Raw genomic sequence first — 21,346 nt, 5'->3', positions numbered from 1 at the left:
AATCCTTGACAACTTCAGTCTTTTCTCTGTTTGTCATGATGTAACTTATTGGTCCAGTTGAGAAGATTTTTGTTTTCTTTATGTTGAGGTGTAATCCATACTGAAGGCCGTGGTCTTTGACCTTCATCAGTAAGTGCTTCAAGCCCGTTTCACTTTCAGCAAGGAAGGTTGTATCATATGCATAATGTAGGTTGTTAGAGAGTCTTCCTCCAATCCTGATGCCCCATTCTTCTTCATGTAGTCCAGCTCCTTGGATTATTTGCTCAGCATAAAAATCGAATAGGTGTGGTGAAAGGATACAACCCTGACTCACACCTTTCCTGACTTTAAACCAATCAGTATCCCCTTGTTCTGTCGGAACAACTGCCTCTTGATCTATGTAAAGGCTCCTCATGAGCACAATTAAGTGTTCTGGGATTCCCATTCTTTGCAATGTTATCCATAATTTGTTAAGATCCACATAGTCGAATGTCTTTGCATAGTCAGTAAAACACAGGTAAACATCCTTCTGGTATTCTCTGCTTTCAGCCAGGATCCATCTGACATCAGCAGTGCTATCCCTGGTTCCACGTGCTCTTCTGAAACCGGCCTGAATTTCTGTTAGTTACCTGTCCATATACTGCTGGAGCCACCATATTTGGTTAGATCACCTTTCTTGGGAATAACCATAAACATGGATCTCTTCCAGGTGGTTGGGCAGGTAGTCGTCTTCCAAATTTCTTGGCACAGATGAGTGAGCACTTCCAGCGTTTCATCCATTTGTTGAAACATCTCAGCTGGTATTCCATCAGTTCCTGGAGCCTGGTTTTCGTCAGTGCCTTCGGCACAGCTTGAACTTCTTCCTTCAGTACCGTTGGTTCCTGATCAGATGCTACCTCCTGAAATGGTTGAATGTCGACCAATTCTTTTTGGTATAGTGACTCTGTGTATTTCTTCCATCTTCTTTTGACACTTCCTGCATTGTTTAATAATTTCCCTGTAGAATTCTTCAGCATTGTAACTGAAGGCTTGAATTTTTTCTTCAGTTCTTCCAGCTTGAGAAATGCTGAACGTGTTCTTTCCTTTTGGTTTTCTAACTCCAGGTCTTTGCACATGTCATTAAAATACTTTACTTTGCCTTCTTGAGCCACTCTTTGAAATCTTCTGTTCAGCTCTTTTACTTCATCATTTCTTCCTTTTGCTTTAGCTACTCGATGTTCAAGAGCAACTTTCAGAGTTTCTTCTGACATCCATTTTGGTCTTTTCTTTCTTTCTGTCTTCTTTTTTTAGAATAATTTTTATTGTGCTTTAAGTGGAAGTTTACAAATCAAGTCAGTCTCTCACACAAAAACCCATATACACCTTGCTAAACACTCCCAATTACTCTCTCCCTAATGAGACAGCCCGCTCCCTCCCTCCATTCTCTCTTTTTGTGTCCATTTCGCCAGCTTCTAACCCCCTCCACCCTCTCATCTCCCCTCCAGGAAAGAGATGCCAACATAGTCTCAAGTGTCCACCTGATCCAAGAAGCTAACTCCTCACCAGCATCCCTCTCCAACCCATTGTCCAGTCCAACCCATGTCTGACGAGTTGGCTTTGGGAATGATTCCTGTCCTGGGCCAACAGAAAGTCTGGGGGCCATAACCACCAGGGTCCTTCTGGTCTCAGTCAGACCATTAAGTCTGGTTTTATGAGAATTTGGGGTCTGCATCCCACTGCTCTCCTGCTCCCTCTGGGGTTCTCTGTTGTGTTCCCTGTCAGGGCAGTCATTGGCACCATCTAGTACTTCTGGTCTCAGGATGTTGTAGTCTCTGGTTCATGTGGCCCTTTCTGCCTCTTGGGCTCGTAATCACCTTGTGTCCTTGGTGTTTGTTGTTCATTCTCCTTTGATCCAGGTGGGTTGAGACCAATTGATGCATCTTAGATGGCTGCTTGCTAGCGTTTAAGATCCCAGACACCACTCTTCAAAGTGGGACGCAGAATGCTTTGTTAATAGATTTTATTATGCCAATTGACTTAGATGTCCCCTGAAACAATGGTCCTCAGACCCCTGCCCCTGCTGCACTGGCCTTCGAAGCATTCGGTTTATTTGGGAAACTGCTTTTGATTTAGTCCAGTTGTGCTGACCTCTTGTGTATTATGTGCTGTCTTTCCCTTCACCTAAAGTAGTTCTTATCTACTATGTAATTAGTGAATGCCCCTCTCCCACCCTCCCTCCCCCATCTCGTAACCACTAAAGAATGTTTTCTTCTCAGTTTAAACTATTTCTGAAGTTCTTATAATAGTGGTCTTATACAATATTTGTCCTTTTGCAACTGACTAATTTCACTCAGCATAATGCCTTCCAGGTTCTTCCATGTTATGAAATGTTTCACAGATTCCTCACTGTTCTTTATCAAAGAGTAGTATTCCATTGTGTGAATATACCATAATTTATTTATCCATTCATCCGTTGATGGGTGCCTTGGTTGCTTCCATGTTTTTGTTATTGTCAACAGTGCTGCAGTAAACATGGGTGTGCATATATCTGTTCATGTAAAGGCTCTTATTTCTCCAGGATATATTCCAAGGAGTTGGATTGCTGGATCATATGGTAGCTCTATTTCTAGCTTTTTCAGGAAGCGCCAAATGGATTTCCAAAGTGGCTGTACCATTTGACATTCCCACCGGCAGTGTAGAAGTGTTCCAGTCTCTCCACAGCCTCTCCAACATTCATTATTTTGTGCTTTTTGGATTAATGCCAGCCTTGTTGGAGTGAGATGAAATCTCATTGTAGTTTCGATTTGCATTTCTCTAATGGCTAATGATCATGAACATTTCCTCATATATCTGTTAGCTACCTGAATGTGTTTTTCAGTGAAGTGTCTATTCATATCTTCTGCCCATTTTTTAATTGGGTTATTTGTCTTTTTACAGTTGAGTTTTTGCAGTATCATGTAGATTTTAGAGATCAGGCACTGATCAGAAATGTCATAGCTAAAAACTTTTTCCCAGTCTGTAGATAGTCTTTTTACTCTTTTGGTGAAGTCTTTGGATGAGCATCAGTGTTTGATTTTTAGGAGCTCCCAGTTATCTAGTTTTTCTTCTATGGTCTTTATAATGTTTTCTATACTGTTTATGCCATGTATTAGGGCTCCTAACGTTGTCCCTATTTTTTCTTCCATGATCTTTATCGTTTTAGATTTTATATTTAGGTCTTTGATCCATTTTGAGTTAGTTTTTGTGCATGGAGTGAGGTATGGGTCTTGTTTCATTTTTTTGCAGATGGATATCCAGTTTCTTTTTTATCCGGTTATGCCAGCACTGTTTGTTAAAAAGACTGTCTTTTCCCCATTTAACTGTTTTGGGGCCTTTGTCAAATATCAGCTGCTCATATGTGGATGGATTTATGTCTGGATTCTCAATTCTGTTCCATTGGTCCATGTATCTGCTGTTGTACCAGTACCAGGCTGTTTTGACTACTGTGGCGGTATAATAGGTTCTAAAATCAGGTAAAGTAAGGCCTTCTACTTTGTTCTTCTTTTTCAGTAATGCCTTATTTATCCGGGGCCTCTTTCACTTCCATACGAAATTGGTGACTTGTTTCTCCATCTCATTAAAGAATGTCCTTGGGATTTGTATCGCAATTGCATTAAATGTATAGATTGCTTTTGGTAGAATAGACTTTTTTATAATCTTAAGTCTTCCTATCCATGAGCAAGGTATGTTCTTCCACTTACGTAAGTCTCTTTTGGTTTCTGGCAGAAGCGTACTGTAGTTTTCTTTGTATAAGTCTTTTACATCTCTGGTAAGGTTTATTCCTAAGTGTTTTATCTTCTTGGGGTCTACTGCAAATGGCATTGATTTGGTGATTTCCTCTTCGATGTTCTTTTTCTTGGTGTAGACGAAACCAACTGATTTTTGTATGTTTATCTTGTATCCCGAAACTCTGCTGAACTCTTCTATTAGTTTCAGTAGTTTTCTGGAGGATTCCTTAGGGTTTTCTGTGTATAAGATTATGTCATCTGCAAATAGAGATAATTTTACTTCTTCCTTGCCAATCTGGATGCCCTTTATTTCTTCATCTAGCCTAATTTCTCTGGCTAGGACTTCCAGCACAATGTTGAATAAGAGTGGTGATAAAGGGCATCCTTGTCTGGTTCCTGATCTCATTGGGAATGTTTTCAGGCTCTCTCCACTTAGGGTGATGTTGGCTGTTGGCTTTGTATAAATGCCCTTTATTATGTTGAGGAATTTTCCCTCTATTCCTATTTTGCTGAGAGTTTTTATCATGAATGAGTGTTGAACTTTGTCAAATGCCTTTTCTGCATCAATTGATAAAATCGTATGATTCCTGTCTTTTGTTTTATTTATGTGGTGGATTACATTAATTGTTTTTCTAATGTTGAACCATCCCTGCATACCTGGTATGAATCCCACTTGGTCATGGTGAATTTTTTTTTTTTTTTGATATGTTGTTGAATTCTATTGGCTAGAATTTTTTGAGGATTTTTGCATCTACATTCATGAGGGTTATAGGTCTGTAAGTGTCTTTACCAGGTTTTGGTACCAGGGCTGTGGTGGCTTCAAGAATGAATTTGGTAGTATTCCATCCTTTTCTATGCTCTGAAATACCTTTAGTAGTAGTGGTGTTAACTCTTCTCTGAAAGTTTGATAGAACTCTGCAGTGAAGCCGTCTGGACCAGGGCTTTTTTTTTTGGGAGTTTTTTGATTACCTTTTCAATCTCTTTTTTTGTTACGGGTCTATTTAGTTGTTCTACCTCTGTTTGTGTTAGTTTAGGTAGGTAGTGTGTTTCTAGGAATTCAACCATTTCTTCTAGGTTTTCAAATTTATTTGAGTATAGTTTTGCATAGTAATCTGATATGATTCTTTGAATTTCAGTTGGGTCTGTTGTAATATCGCCCATCTCATTTCTTATTCGGGTTATTTGCTTCCTCTCCTGTTTTTCTTTTGTCAGTTTGGCCAATGGTTTATCAATTTTGTTGAGTTTTTAAAAAAACCAGCTTTTGGTCTTGTTAATTCTTTCGATTGTTTTTCTGTTTTCTTTTTCATTTAGTTCAGCTCTAATTTTTATTATTTGTTTTCTTCTGGTGTCTGTGGGTTTCTTTTGTTGGTCTCTTTCTATTTGTTCAAGTTGTAGGGATAGTTCTTTGATTTTGGCCCTTTCTTCTTTTTGGATGTGTGCACTTATTGATATAAATTGGCCTCTGAGCACCACTTTTTCTGTGTCCCAAAGGTTCTGGTAGGAAGTATTTTCATTCTCTTTGGATTCTATGAATTTCTTTATTCCATCCTTAATGTCTTCTATAATCCAGTCTTTTTTGAGCAGGGTATTGTTCAGTTTCCAAGTGTTGTTTGATTTCTTTTCCCTGCTTTTCCTGTTATTGATTTCCACTTTTATGGCCTTATGATCAGAGAAGATGCTTTGTAATATTTAAATATTTTGGATTCTGCTAAGGCTTGCTTCATGACCTAATATGTGGTCTATTCTAGAGAATGTTCCATGTGCACTAGAAAGGAAAGTATAGTTGGTTGCTGTTGGGTGAAGTGTTCTGTATATATCTATAAGGTCAAGTTGGTTGATTGTGGCATTTAGATCTTCCGTGTCTTTATTGAGCTTCTTTCTGGATGTCCTGTCCTTCACTGAAAGTGGTGTGTTAAAGTCTCCTACTATTATTGTGGAGCTGTCTATCTCACTTTTCAATGATGATAGAGTTTGTTTTATGTATCTTGCAGCCCTGTCATTGGTTGCATAGATACTTAATATGGTTATATCTTCTTGGTGTATTGTCCCTTTGATCATTATATAGTGTCCTTCCTTATCCTTTCTGATGGATTTAACTTTAAAGTCTATTTTGTCAGAAATTAATATTGCCACTCCTGCTCTTTTTTGATTGTTGTTTGCTTGATATATTTTTTTCGATCCTTTGAGTTTTAGTTTGTTTGTGTCTCTAAGGCTAAGGTGTGTCTCTTGTAGGCAGCATATAGACGGATCTTGTTTTTTAATCCGTTCTGCCACTCTCTGTCTCTTTATTGGTGCATTTAGTCCATTTACATTCAGGGTAATTATGGATAGGTATTGATTTAGTGCTATCATTTTGATGTCTTTTTTTGTGTGTTGACAGCTCTTTTTCCCACTTGATTTTATGTGCTGAGTAGATTTTCTTTATATATTGTCCTTTCCTTATATTTGCTGTTGTGGGTTTTGTTTCTGCTGAGTCTGTATTTTTCCCTTGTATTTTGTTTTGATGAGTAGGATAGTTTGTCCCCTTTGTGATTACCTTATTATTGACCCTCATTTTTCTAAGTTTATAACTAACTCTTATTTCTTTGTACCGCCATATCTTCCTCTCCGTATGGAAGGTGTATGATTACATTTCTTAGTTCCTCTTTATTATTTTAACATTGTCTTCTTTTATATAATAACATCGCCATTACCCTGTGTTGGGCTTTTTTTTTTTTTTTAAATCTTGCTTTGTTTTTTTTTTTTTTGAATTTCCCTGTCTGGGTTCACTTCTGGTTGCTCTCCCCAGTGTTCTCGTCTTGGGTCGATACCTGATGTTGCTGATTTTCTAACCAAAGAACTCCCTTTAGTATTTTTTGTAGCTTTGGTTTGGTTTTTAGGAATCCCCTCAACTTGTGTTTATCTGGAAATGTCTTAATTTCACCTTCATATTTAAGAGACAGTTTTGATGGATATATGATTCTTGGCAGGCAACTTTTTTCCTTCAATTTTTTAAATATGTCATCCCATTGCCTTCTTGCCTGCATGGTTTCTGCTGAGTTGTCCGAGTTTATGGTTATTGGGTCTCCCTTGTAGGTGACTTTTCTTTTATCCCTCGCTGCTCTTATAATTGTCTCCTTTGGTTTTGGCAAGCTTGATTATAATATGTCTTGGTGACTTTCTTTTAAGATCTACCTCATGTGGAGTTCGATGAGCATCTTGGATAGATATCTTCTCATCTTTCACAATATCAGGAAAGTTTTCTGCCAGCAAAGCCTCAACAATTTTCTCTGTATTTTCTGTGATCCCTCCCTGTTCTGGTACTCCAGTCACTTGTAGGTTATTTCTCTTGATAGAGTCCCACATGATTCTTAAGGTTTCTTCATTTTTTTAAATTCTTTTAGTTGATTTTTCTTCAGATATATTAGTGCCAAGTGATTTATCTTTGAGTTCAGAAATTCTAGCTTCTACTTGCTCAATTCTGTTCCTCTGACTTTCTATTGAGTTCTCTAATTCTGTAATTTTATTGTTAATCTTCTGAATTTCTGATTGCTGTCTGTCTATGGATTTTTCCAGCTTATTAAACTTCGTTATGTTCCTGAATAATCTTTCTGAGTTCTTCAGTTGCTTTATCTGTGTGTTCCTTGGCTTGTTCTGTGTTTTGCCTCATTTCCTTCCTGATGTCTTGAAGGGTTCTGTATATTAAACTTTTGTATTCTGCATCTGGTAATTCCAGGAATGCACTTTCATCTAAAAGATCCCTGGATTCTTTGTTTTAAGAGCCTGTTGAGGTGATCGTGGCCTGTTTCTTTATGTGACTTGATATTGACTGTTGTCTCTGAGCCATCTATAAGTTTCTGTATTTAGTTTATGCTTCCTTACTGTGTCGTAGCTGCTTGCTTTGTTTTGTTTTGGTATACCCCTATGGGTTGCTAGAGTGAGCTAGCTTGATTATTTTCACCTTTGGAGCTCTGGTGTCCTGTCCCCAGCTGGCTAGAGCTGTTATCAGGTATATCAGTCTAGGAGTCCATTCAGTTTTCTTGTATGAATTCAGCTCAGGTTTCCAGGTGGCTGATATCAAGTGTGTGGTACAGGCTCTGTCCTACAGTCTTAGAGGTTCAGGGGTGATTGGCGTATATACTGGTATCTGATTACACCAGGGGGTCACGCTCTAAACAAGGCAGGGGGCTGAGAGGTGACCCCCAAGTGTCTCTGAGGAAAACGTGTCTCTCTTCCCTAGAGTGTGCTGGTGGGTGGGCTCTGCAGAGGGACCATGGGCACCGAAAATTTTGTTGTAAGGACTGGCAGGTACCAGTTATCCCTGGGCCCCTGTTGCGGGTGGCTGGGCGACCCAGGTGTAGCCACCAGTCCTTAGTTCCCTGTTGTGGGTAGATGAGGACCTTGTTTCATAGGCAAAGCAATGTCAAACATCAAACACCTACCTCTCCACTGCATAGCTGAAATGGTTGGAGTTTGCCAACAAGGGCCTATTCTCCTGAAATAGGCCCACACAGGTCCATGCAGAAGGGAAAGGTGCTCAAGGTCCACGGGCGGTTTATGCCTGGACAGGAGCCACTTCTGTCCTGAGCTCCCCTAGTTAATGGAGCTAGCAAATTATCTTTTCCCCCTAGTTGTGAATTTTTTCCTTCCCCAAGGCCGGGAGGACGGCTCCAAGTGCTCACCAGGGTCTATCTCAGGCTTAGGGATTCAGCCGCTGAAGCTGGGTTGGGGGTGGGGGGTGGGGGGTGGGGTGGTAAAATATACGCAAGTGCTTAGCTTTTGCCGAGAGCGCCCTTTTCCTCAGGTTCGGGAGGTGTGAGTGGGCTGTGTGGCTGCTGCGTCTCCCTGAGGAAACTGCAGCCCAGCTAGGACCAGCCCGCTGCCACTGCCGCCACCACTCCAGGAATGGTGCCTGAGGGCTCCCCGTGATTCAGGTCTGGTAACTCCTCTCCGCTTCTGAACGGTCTCTTCCTTCCCCTGCCCCTCAGTCCGTTGTCTAAGCTTGCCTTTGATGCTCAGGACTCCCAGCTTGTCACAAATATACCTGTTTCACTTGTTTTTTCTGGTCTTTGTTGTAAACAGGGCTCGACGGAAGCGGCTGTCTATTCCACCATCTTGGGTCCGCCTCCTCTTTCCTGTCTTCTTAATGACCTCTTGCAGTCTTCGTGTATGATATCCTTGATGTCATTCCACAGCTCGTCTGGTCTTCAGTCATTAGTGTTCAACACATCAAGTCTATTCCTGAGACGGTGTCTAAATTCAAGTGGGATATACTCAAGGTCATACTTTGGCTCTCGTGGGCTTGTTCTAATGTTCCTCAGTTTCAACTTGGACTTGCATATGAGCAATTGATGGTCTGTTCTGCAGTCAGCCCCTGGCCTTTGTTCTGGCTGATGATATTGAATTTTTCCATCATCTCTTTCCATAGATGTAGTTGATTTGATTCCTGTGTATTCTATCTGGTGAGGTTCAAGTGTATAGTTACTGTTTACGATGTTGAAAAAGGTATTTGCAATGAATTCATTGGTCTTGCAAAATTCTCTCATGTGATCTCTGTCATCATTTCTGTCACCAAGGCCATATTTTCCAACTACCGATCCTTCTTCTTTGTTTCCAACTTTCTAATTTGATCATCAATAATTATCAATGCATCCTGACTGCATGTTCGATCAATTTCAGACTGCAGAAGTTGGTAAAATCTTCAATTTCTTCATCTTTGGCCTTAGTGGTTGGTGCATAAATTTGGCGGTAGTAATTGGTCTTCCTTTTATGCATATGGATATTATCCTACCACTGACAGCGTTGTACTTCAGGATGGATCTTGAAATGTTCTTTTTGGTGATGAATATGACACCATTGCTCTTCAATTTGCTATTGCACAGTAGACCATATGATTGTCCAATTCAAAATGGCAAACACCAGTCCATTTCAGCTCACTAATGCCTAGGATATCGATGTTTATGTGTTCCATTTCATTTTTGACGATTTCCAATTTTCTTAGATTCATAGTTTGTACGTTCCACGTTCTGATTATTAATGGATGTTTGCAGCCGTTTCTTCTCATTTTAAATTATGCCGCCTCAGCAAATGAAGGTCCCGAAAGCTTGACTCCATCCACGTCATTAAGGTCAACTCTATTTTGAGGAGGCTGTTCTTTTCCAGTTGTCTTTTGAGTGCCTTCCAACCTAGGGGGCTTATCTTCAGGCACTGTATCGGATAATGTTCTGCTGCTACTCATAAGGTTTTCACTGGCTAATTCTTTTCAGAAGTAGACTGCCGGGTCCTTCTTCCTTGTCTGTCTTAGTCTGGAAGCTCAGTTGAAACCTGTCCTCCATGGGTGACCCTGCTAGTATTTGAATACTGTTGGCATGCCTTCTAGGATCACAGCAACACAGAAGCCTCAACAGTATGACAAACTGATGGATGTGTGAGGGGAACAGTTAATACAAATATTGTTTTGTAACATGGGTTGTCAACCCCAGGACATGTCAACACTCTTCTCTTCTCGACCTTGGGTTCCCCATTACCAGCTTTCCCGTCTCCTCCCGACTTCTCGTTCTTGACACTGGGCTGGTATGCCCATTTAGTCTGGTTTTGTTTATGGGCCTGTCTAATCTTTGACTGAAGGTTGGACCTCAGGAGTGACTTCAGTACTGAGTTAAAAGTGTGTTTAGGGGTTTCCCCAGTCTCTGTCAGACCAGTAAGTCTGATCTTTTTTTTGTGATTTTGAATTTTGTTTTACATTTTTCTCTAGCTCTTTCCGGGACCCTCTATTGTGATCCCTGTCAGAGAAGTTGGTGGTGGTAGCCAGGCATCATTTAGTTGTGGTGAACTCAGTCTGGTGGAGGCTGTGGTAATTGTGGACCATTAGTTTTGGACTAATCTTTCCCTTGTGTCTTTAGTTTTCTTCATTCTCCCTTGTTCTTGAAGGGGTGAGACCAGTGGAGTATCTTAGATGGTGGCTCACAAGCTTTTAAGACCCCAGACACTACTCACCAAAGTAGGCTGTAGAACATTTTCTTTATAAACTATGATATGCCAGTTGAGCTAGATGTCCTCTGAGACCATGGTCCCTAGCCCTCAGCCCGGTAATTTGGTCCCTCAGGGAGTTGGGATGTGTCTGTGACGCTTCTGTGACCTTGCCTTGGTCAAGTTGTGCTGGCTTCCCCAGTACTGTGTACTGTCTTACCCTTCACCAAAGTTACAACTTGTCTATTTAGGATTTTTCCTTCCCCTTCCCTCCCTTAGCGCATTACCATCAAAGATTGTTTCTTTTTGCGTGTAACCTTTTCATGAGTTTTTACAGTAATGGTCTCATACAATATTTGTCCTTTTGTGATTGAGTCATTTCCCTCAGCCTAATGCCCTCCAGATTCATCCATGTTGTGGGATGTTTCGAAGATTCATCTTTGTTGTTTATCATGGTGTTGTATTCCATTGTGTGTATGTACCATAGTTTGTTTATCTATTCTCCTGCTAATGGGCACTTAGATTGTTTCCATTTTTTGCCCTCGTGAATATTGTTGCAACGAACATGGGTGTGAATATGTGTTTTCGTGTGACAGCTCTTGTTTCTCTAGAATATGTTCCTAGGAATGGGATTGCTGGATCATATGATATCTCTATTTCTAGCTTTTTAAGGAAGCACCATATCAATTTTCTAAAATGTTTGTACCATTTTGCTTTCCCACTATTGTTTGTTTTTAAGAAGACTTCAGGGGATATTTTTGGTGTAAGTTTTAAAGATTATCTCAGGGCAATAGTTTTCAGGAGTTCATCCAGTTCCCATGGCTCCAGAAAGCCTGGAGTCCATGAGAATTTGAAATTGCGTTCTGCAGTTTTGCCTTTTTGATCAAAGATTCTTCTGTAGAATCTTTGATCAAAATTTTAGTAATGGTAGCCAGGCACCATCCAGTTCTGGTCCCATGGCAAAGGAGGCAGTTGTTCATGGAGACAATTAGCCACACATTCCATAAAACCCACTGCCGTCGAGTCGATTCCGACTCATAGCGACCCTATAGGACAGAGTAGAACTACCCCACGGCCCACAAAATCTGGCGGATTCGAACTGCTGACCTCTGGTTAGCAGTCGTAGCACTTAACCACTATACCACCAGGGTTTCCATATCCTCCTCCTATTCCTGACTCTCTTTCTTTCTCTGTTGTTCCAGGCAAATAGAGACAAGTTGTACCTGGAACCAGGTTATGAGGCCTTTCTCCCTTGGTGCCACTGGGTGGGTTTTTGAACCACCAAGCTTTACATTAGCGGCCGATCACAAACTGCTTGCACCATCCAGGGACTCCCCAAATTTTAATGGACCCTGCCAAGTCAGCCCCAAACCATCTTCAAAATGCTGAGTCTTTCTGTTCCTACACTGTCTCTTCTTTTAGTCAGGCCTTTTATGTATTTCAATAAAGTTTTATTTTCTTAATGTAGACCTTACTTTTTTTTTTAGTAATTTATTTTTGTTGTTGGGAATATACACAGCAGGACGTACACCGATTCACGTTTCTACGTGTACAAGTCGGTGACGCTGATTATATCCTTGGAGTTGTGCAACCGTTCTCACCCTCCGTTTCTGAGTTGTTCCTCCCCCATTAACATAAACTTACTGCCCCATAAGGTCTCTATCTAATCTTTTGAGTTGCTGTTGTCAGTTTGATCCCATGTAGGTAGTTTTTAAAATAGCACAGTGTTCAAGGCAGACATTCTTTACTAGTTAAGCTATTGTTTGGTTTTGAGTAGACTTCAGGGAGGTCTTGCTTATTTCTTGTTGAATGTATTCTCAAGTCCTCATTTTTAAATTCCATCTTTTAACTAATTATGCCTAGTGTATAGAAAAGCCCTTCTTTTTTGTTTCTCTTGTGGGTTTTTAAGTCTTGGACTTCCTCGATGACAGGTTTTCTTTCAGTTGCGTGTAACCATTCTCCCATGCACATTTGCTGACACTTGGCTTCGTTTGGTCTTAGGTAGTTTGCCTTCGAAGGACAGCAAGAAACCAAATCTTCAATGGCTTCTTTGGTGGCTTATGATGACTCGGATTCGGAGGCTGAGCCTGAGCCAGTAGAAAGCCTTAATGCTGCTGGCCAGATGAAGGACACACCTGGTGTGGCCAAACTTTGTGGGCAGGATTTTGCACCTGGCATTCTGGATGTGACAGAAAGGGGCCCACAGCCCACAAAGCCTGGGCCTGAAGCTCTGAGCAGCCTTTGTGAAGGCCCGAGTGGGGGCCGTCTCCCGCTGGTTCAGCTTGGGAGAGGTGATCACAGGTCTTGCCCCAGCCAGAGGCTGCAGTGGCCCAGACAGGAGCCTGCGGTCACTTTCCCCACCAGCGAGCCTCCTCACTCTTCCCTGTGGACCAGCCACACTCCAGCTGGCCATGTGCCCCTGGCAGCTGCTCGCTTTAGAGGAGCAAAACTCCCCTGGGACACCTGCAACTTCCCTGAGCTGACTTTCTGTCTTCAAGACAAATCCGGAGTCACAGGTGAAAATGGCAACTCCTGTCAGAAGAAGAGGTGTGAGGATTCTGTCATACCATACACCCCAAAAAGACTAAGACAATTGCAAGCAGTAAAGACAGACACGGCCCCCAGTGCAGGCGAGGAGCCCCAGGGCCCCTCTGTGGGGTGCGCCCCAGGCCCCGCCCTGCTCCGTGTGGCCCCCAGAGTGTCCGAGTTTATTCGGCCATACTTGGACAGTCAGTACAAGGAGACCAAGATCCCCAGGAATGTGCTCTTCCACCTGAGAGGCCACGGGGGCCCCGTCAACAGCATCCAGTGGTGCCCCGTCCTTTCTTACAGCCACATGCTTCTCTCGGCGTCTATGGACAAAACCTTCAAGGTAGGACTCTGGAACGAACACTGTCGCTTGCGGATGCTCTCAGGAGTGGACTGCTGGGGCGTTTTATTGTTAACACAGAGAGTCAAGGGTTATAAACTAGGCATTTCTTTTTGGAGATTTCTCTTATTCTCTTTGTTGCATTCTAGAGTGGGCTGTCTCTGGTTAGCCCTGGGTGGTTGTTATGTTCTCCATCCTGTCCCTGGAGCTGCCCTACCCAGGTCACCAGAGGACACTGGTCCTTAACCGTGGGTGGGGGCGTTGAGGGCTGGTGGGTCACCTAGGGAGGGCAACTGAAGGGAGGAGAAAAGCAGCCCCAGGACTTGGGGACAGTTTCTGTGGCCCCCATCACGTGATGCCAGCTCTGCCAGGTGCTGTGCTGGACATTCAGGGGGGGTGGGGTGCAAAGGCTGGTAAGACCTGCCTCTGGCTTTAGGGAATGTGCAGTGAGGGGTGGGTGCACACAGGTGAATGGGCAGATGCTTACGACCCTGGGCTCAGTGCTGTGAGGACAGGACCCAGCAGAGGACCCACAGGTGCCCTGGGATCCTGCAAGGGCCCCACAGATGCTCTGGGACCCAGCGGGGGACACAGGTGCTCTGAAGGCCAGTGGGAGGGGCACCAGTCCCCGTGGGGGGCTCAGTGAAGACTTGGAGATGATTGCGGAGCTGAGTGTTGGTGGTTCACAGTGAAGGGTCACGGGCAGGTCACGGGCAGCGGAAGGGACGTGGCAAGAGGAGCCCTGTGTGTGTTGCTCTAATGTAATCGAGACTGAGGGGCCAGGAAGGAGGTGGGCCCAGGTGGAGAAGGAGGCGTGTGCCTGCTGGGGGTTTTGTTCTACACGGAAACACTCTTTCCTTCTGTTACTTATTCATTGGTTTGAGGTTCCTGAGGCACTGCCAGCCTTTGCAACACGCAGTCCCCATGGTGTGCACCAGGCCGGGTGTAGCGGGTGTGTCGCCTGTGGACCTGCCCAGCTCCTCCAGGCTGTGGGCTGTGTCCCTCCTCCTCCTCCTCTCACTGTCTAGCAAAGCACTGATACGCAGTAGGTACCAAATAAGGGTTAGCTGGACAAAGCATCCTGGAAAGAAAATGGAGTCAGAGGAGTTTGGCGTCCAATCCAGCTTTGCTGTGGAGTAGCTGGCTGGTGGGCCACCCACCCTCCCAGTCCATGTCGCACCTGTAAGGGGGGTAATCCCACCTGCCTCATGTGATCCTGTGAGAACAATGCTTGGAAAGTGCCTGGTGGAGAGCCAGACACCCAGTAAACCAACAAAACCAAACCCGTCGCTGTGCAGTCCATTCCGACTCAGAGCGAACCTGTAGGACAGAATGGAACTGCCCCATAAGGCTTCCAAGGCTGTAGTCCTTTTTTTTTTTGTCTTTAAATTGTGTTTTAGGTGCAAGTTTCCAGAGCGAATTAGTTTCTCATTTGATAGTTTGTACATAAATTGTTTCATGGCCTTGGTTTCATTCTCCACAAGGTGTCAGCGCTCTCCCCGTTTCCGCCTTGTGCTCCCAGTTGCCTTTTGTCCTGATTTCCTATCCCTTCCTGCCTTCTCATCTTTGCTTTTGGGAAGTATTGCCCTTTTGATCTCATACAATTGATTGTTCTAAGGAGCACATTCCTGTCAGGTGTTACCGTTTATTTTACGGGCCCGTCTAAGGTTTGGAAACCCTGGTGGCACAGTAGTTAAGAACTCTGGCTGCTAACCAAAAGGTCATTAGTTCAAATCCCCCAGGCGCTCCTTGGAAACCCTACGGGGCAGTTCTACTCTGTCCTGTAGGGCTGCTATGAGTCGGAATCGACTTGTTGGCAGTGGGTTGGTTGGTTTGTTTGTTTTTGTCTATAGTTTGGCTGGAAGGTGGTCTCTGGGAAGAGCTTCAGCTCCAGCTTGGAGGGTGTTTTAGGGCTAGAGTCTTGGGGCTTCGTTCAGTCTCCATCAGATTAGCAAGCCTGGTCCTTTTTGTGAAGTTGATTTTTTGTTCTACAGTTTTCTCCCGCTCTGCCTGGGGCCGTTTGTTGTAATCCCAGTCAGAGTGGTTGGTAGTGGTGGCCAGGCACCGTCCAGTTCTTCCGGTCTCCGGGTCGTGTAGGCTGCGGTTCCTATGGTCCATTAGTCCTTTGGACTAATTATTCCCTTGAGCTTTTGATGTCTTCACACTCCTTTGCTCCAGACCAATCGTTGTATCTTAGATGGCTGCTCGCAAGCTTTTAAGACCCCAGATGCTACTTACCAAGTAGGATGCAGAACATTGTCTTTATGAACTATTTGGTGCCAGTTGATGCAGATGTCATCCGAGTCTATGGTTCTTTGTCTTCTAGCCTAGGAACTTCATCCCACGTGGTGTGTGGTTATATCTAAGAGGTTTCCCTAACTATACCCCTGGTGCACTCTCTATGAGCCACACCTACAGTCAGGTATGTAGAAATGTCCACCACTAAACCTATATTTGCCAGTGGGTGTGTTCCCTTACATCCTTCCATACGTCTTACCATATCTAGCTACCTGTTGATCCGTTCATAAATTATTTTTTGTTGATCCTGTTGTTACAGGATTATCTAAGCTGCGGTAGTTACTGCAGTGGCCCTTTACCTCTCAGCGCGCTCTCTTGCCTTGGTCATGTTGTGCTGACTCCCCCATATTATGTATTGCTTTTCCCTTCACCAGTATTAACTTGTGTCTTCTATCTAATTGGTAATTTTCCCTTCCTCCCCCTCCCATCCCTGGTAAGCATCAAAGAATGTTTTTCCTGTGTGTCAACCTTTTGTTGTTACTTGATAGTAGTCGTCTCATACAATATTTGGCCTTTTCCCAGTGATTCATTTCACTCAACATGATGTCCTCCAAATCCATCCATGTTGTGAGATGTTTTGTGGGCACATTCTTCTTTATCGTTGCGAAGTATTGCGTTATGTGTATGTACCAGTTGGTTTATCCAGTCATCTGTTGACGGGAACTCAGGTTGTTTCCATCTTTTTGCTATTGTGAATGATGCTGCAGTGAACATGGGTGTGCATATGTCTCTCTGTGTGACGGCTCTTATTTCTTTAGGTTTTATACCTAGGAGTGGGATTACTGTAATCTTTATGGGAGCAGACTGCCACATGTTTCACTGGCAGAATGGCTGGTGGGTTCAAACCAGCAATCTTTCAGTTACCAGCAGAGCACTTTAACCACTACACCACCAGGGCTCCTTTTCTAGCACATACTAAAAACCAAACCCACTGCCGTCGAGTCGGTTCCGACTTATAGCAACCCTACAGCACATGGTAGAACTGTCCCATAGGGTTTCCAAGGCTGTACTCTTTACGGAAGCAGACCGTTGCATCGATCTCCCACTGAGCAGCTGGTGGGTTCAAACTGCCAGCCTTTCGTTTAGCAGCCAAGTGCCTAACCACTGTGTCACAGGGCTCCTTAGACACCTGGTAGATGTTCGGTAAACATTGGCTTCCTCCGTTCAGTTTCCTCAGAATTCTGGAAAGAACCTGTCTCGGCCATTTTATTTGCAAGTTATATTTTGAGCTCTTTTTTCTAGCATCTTCTGAAACAAAGAAAGGAAGCTCCAAGTGTAGCGATGCCTTTGAAGTAAGCTAAATCGATGGATGTCACTTTTAAGTGGCCAATTTCAGTCCTGAAATAACTTGCTGATGGTCCTTCCTGACAAGGCTAATGGAGTGCAGTGGAGAGAACGGCGTGTCTGTCTTCAGCCTGGAGTCCAGGGATTCTTCACGTGGGTTTTGCACCCTTCCTACGATGCTTAGGGTGCGGGGTCTGCTCAGCAGACTTCTGGCCTCCCTGCTGTGGCTCCTAGTAGGCTCGGGTTGATCCCTCTGTCCTGTTCTGCACCCGCAGAGAGGGGGCGGGTGTAGAGCTGTTGGAGGGCTTCTGGGGGTCCTGGCTGGGCCTGCTCCCCAGAGGCTGGCTGGCTGGCCCTGGAGCCTGGTGCAGGCCCTGTATCCTCACCAGGCCCCTTCTCGTTGGGACCTTCTGCCCTCCAGGTTTTCGCTTCCGCAGTTCCCTCTTCCCAGGGCTGCCTCCCCTGACTTTGCTGCCTTTCAAATTCGTGCTGGACATCAGGGCCCAGCTCAGAAAGTCCCCATCTCTGAAAAGCCCTTACTGGCTCAGGTGCCCAACACGTGTTTCTTGGGCTCTGGCTTAGTGCATGGCCCTGTTCTAGGTTTACGAAGCAGCCTTCAATGACAGGCACCGGGTCCTCCTCTCAGGGAGCTCGTGGTGTCTTCTCGGGCAAGCCCCTCCCCCGCCATGTTTCCGCCGAGTCTTCAGCATGTCCCACAGTTGGTGTGTCCAGCCTTTTGAATGGATTACTCTTCCCAGCAGACGTGAGCTCCTGAAGCCAGCTAGGGCCCCTGGGCCCCTAGCCGTGGTTGGTGATCCACGCGTGATTGAGTAGAAAGCACTGCTGTGCGCCCACCGAGGCCAAGGACGGCCATGGATGCAGAGGGGACCCAGTGTTTGGTCCACCCTGACGGCTCCATGACTGGGGCAAGTCTCTTAGCCTCTCTGGGCCGTTTCCTCCTCCTGACGGGCTCACTGAGCCCTGTAGTTGGGCCCTGTGGTGGAATGAGTGCCCAGATGCAGTGTGTCTGGTGCCTGTCTGCCGCCGGGCCCTGAGGTGTTCTGTGGAGGGAAGCGAGGCCACCTGAGGCCACGGGCAGTCATCTCTGTAGGGCCTCAGGTGGGTCATCAGCAGCACAGGCTGAAGGAGGAGACAGTGTTGCCATGGGCAGAGGTGGACCGAGCGGCTTCCTGCCCAGAGAGACGCAAGGTGGCAGGCATGTCCTGTGGACGCCCCTTGCCACCGTGGTGCCCATCTCCTGGTGGCATGGCTTAGACGCTGGAGCCACGGGGACTGTCCTGGGAAGTGTTCTTGGCTCACTCAGCAGCACCCAGCAGCCTGGGTCGCTTTCACCAGGGGTTTTCACATTTCCCAGACAGAAGCAGCATGGGTCAGAGTTTTTGAACTGAGTGCTGATTTTCGGGACACTGTGCTTGTTCAGTCGTGTGACTTGTGTCTGTGGAGTAGCTTGATGTGCCAGGCACTGTGCCACTGGAGGTGTTGAGGGGGAAGTGATGAAGTGGGGGGACCGGCCACCAACTTGCTGTGGCACCTTATGGCCAGCAGAGGGAGCAGTTGGCCCAGTTTGGGCTGGCAGCAAAGTTGGCTCCAGCAGAGGGGCTGCTGTGGGAGAGCTCTGCTCTGCTCTGCCCACCCCTGAGGCCTGGGCGGCTTGCTGTACCGCCTGTCCCAAGGAGGCTGTGTATGCTGTAGGGGACGATGCAGGGACAGGACGCTTGGGCTGCCTGGCACCTTCCAGGAGGCCCTGCCCACTGCACTGTTCATCCCTCGGGCGTACCTGGCCACAAGTGGCGTTGGAGGGGCAGAGCACAGCTGCTGTCGCAGCATCCAGTTGGGGCCAGACCGGGAACACCGTGTGGCCGCTGGTCATCCACTCCATTCCCGTCGTCTCACCATGGTGTCTTGAAAACCCAGGCTTTTGTAAGCCATTGATGAGAAGGGCTGGGCCAGGGTCCTCTTTGCCTTAAGATATCTGACACTTTCTAGTGATAGGTTATTTGGCAAATTGGTTTAGGGCAAGTTGATTTTGAGCAACTTTTCAGGGTAAAGAATGTGTGGCAGGGTTGGAGGAGCTGGGGAGAAGGCTGATGGGGCCTAGAAGGGGGCTGGGCTGAGGGGGCGGGGAGGGCAGTCTGGTAGGGGCTGCGGGGGTGCTGGAGTCTGGATGAGTGGCTGGCGACCCTGGGCAGACCCCAGTGTTCCTTTTCCTTCCTGGGGTTAGCAGTTGGGCAGCCATGGAAGATCTTGGGGACCCCATAATCTGGCGTGAGATGGAGGCTTAGTAGATGATGTGTGGACCCTGAGTCTGGAGTCCTGGTGTGCTGCAGCCCACTGCTCGGTGGAAAGCAGATAGTGGGTGGAGATAGTGGGTGCAGAGGGAATGAGCTGGAAGTGTGGGTGGACAGGGCACCCCCACTCTGCTCTCCCTTCCTGGGCTGCCTCTCCCCTTGTCTTTTGGTTAAGTCTCTGCCCGAGTGCTTGCTTGCCCGCTGGGTCAGGAAGAGAGGAGGGTATGGGGACAGGAATCACAGGACTGCAGCGTGAATCCGCACTCTGCTGCTACTGGCCATGCAGTCTTGGGGAAGTTACTGCACATCTCCAAGCCTAAATGTGTACCTGTAGAGTGGCGGTTGGAGCCTCTGGGTGGCGTGAATGGTTAAGCACTCGGCTACTAGCTGAAAGGTTGGCAGTTGAGACCCACCCAGAGGCGCCTTGGAAGACAGGACTGGCGATCTGCTTCCACAAAGCCACAGCCTTGAAAACTCTGTGGGACAGTCTGTCCTGTGCACACGGGGTGGCCATGAGTCAGAATCGACTCGACAACGACAGAGTAGAGTTACCCAGGCCTTGCTGGGTTTTCCTGAAAAATAGTATTGGATATGAACTTCCTAGTCCAGGCCTGGCACACAGGAGGCACTTAGTGCTTGGTTTTTTGCTGTCCCCAGGAATTTCTCCCCTCCTGGTGGTGCAGTGGTTAAAGCACTCGGCTGGTAACCGAAAGGTTGGTGGTTCGAACCCACCAGCTGCTCTTGCTGGAGAAAGATGTGGCAGTCTGCTTCTGTGACAACTTATGCAGCCTTATGGGGCAGCTCTACTCTGTCCTGCAGGGTCGCCATGAGTGGGAATTGATTTGACGGCAGTGGGTTGCCATGCTATCACTCTACCTGGGTAGGCATGGAACTTGTATCTGGTTCACCTTGCTAGCTAGATTTTGACCTTCCTGAGCATGGCAGCTGTGCCAGACCCTTTTCTTTTTGTATTCCCTATACCACCTGGCACAAGATTTTGTATGTGTTAGGCGATCAGTAAAGATTTATTTTTTTTAAATATTGTATTTTGTCCGAAAACCTGTGGGAAAAGGATGGTCTTTTGAGTGCATAAAGACTACTCGCCACTAGGGGGCGCAGTTAGACTAAAAATAAGCACCTCATCCAACCTTCTAGAATGAGGAAGAATCCTTGATTCAAGGTAACATTTTCTTGAAAGATCATTTCTTTTCTGATCAGGACAAAAACAACACAATCCATCTAATTAATCTAAAGAACACTGGAGTGCCAGTTCTTCCATCTCCTGAAAGCTTTGGAATTCATAAATTTCAATTGGATGCACTTCAGTGGAAAGATACTTATTTTAATATGTTCTAAATGCTCTGTGAGCTGTAAAATATGCTTATATTAGTTTTGAAAAATTTACAGCCAGTGAAATTAAGTAAAACAAAGCAATGACTCATGATCCTGCCCCACGCCCTGTTTCTTCCTGACGAGCCCCTCCTGCCCTTGCCTAGGAGCGGGTCTCTTTTTTTGCACAGTTGTAATCCCCACACGGATACCCTTTTATACACTCTTTCATTCCCAGTGTCCTCGCTAGTCTTGCCGTGTTTGAACACCCACTGCACGTAGAAGTAGAAGTAGAATTCCGACTTTGATGCCTCTCTTAAAGGAAAAAGCACAAACGTGGCTTGCTTTATCTTAACACAGAAACCCTTGTTGTGGACCCCCTATGCAGAGCCCCCTGCCAGGCACCGAAAGGGATCACCAAAGGCACATGGCTTCCTGGGACCTGCTCTGCGTGAATGACGACCTGGAGTTCTACAACACAGGAAAATTCTAAATACAGTGTAGGAACTGGGTGTCGTTGATTTGCTTTACAAAATCACGTGCCATGGGGATTTTTCAAAGGACGGGCCCCTTTAAAATACTGT

The 21,346-nt window shown here is 45.5% G+C and overlaps 1 protein-coding gene across 4 annotated transcripts in view; it reads left to right on the top strand.

The window, feature by feature from the left end:
- The window catches only part of WDR25 (WD repeat domain 25), a 173,937-nt gene that overhangs the window by 4,238 nt on the left and 148,353 nt on the right, over nt 1-21,346 (top strand). For 3 of the 4 annotated variants that reach the window (XM_064292976.1, XM_064292977.1, XM_064292978.1), the window contains exon 2: nt 12,679-13,545. In XM_064292976.1, the coding sequence (XP_064149046.1) occupies nt 12,715-13,545 (831 nt within the window). In that variant the 5' untranslated portion in view covers nt 12,679-12,714. Of the gene's footprint in view, nt 1-12,674; nt 13,546-21,346 lie in introns of all 4 variants that reach the window. The other variant, XM_064292975.1, reaches the window with a different exon arrangement.

This window comes from Loxodonta africana, chromosome 10 (genome assembly GCF_030014295.1).
Source record: "Loxodonta africana isolate mLoxAfr1 chromosome 10, mLoxAfr1.hap2, whole genome shotgun sequence".
In the NCBI taxonomy this organism is placed as follows: Eukaryota; Metazoa; Chordata; class Mammalia; order Proboscidea; family Elephantidae; genus Loxodonta; species Loxodonta africana.
The sequence above is the reverse complement of the archived record's forward strand: the minus strand, read 5'-3'. Positions and strand labels throughout refer to the sequence as shown.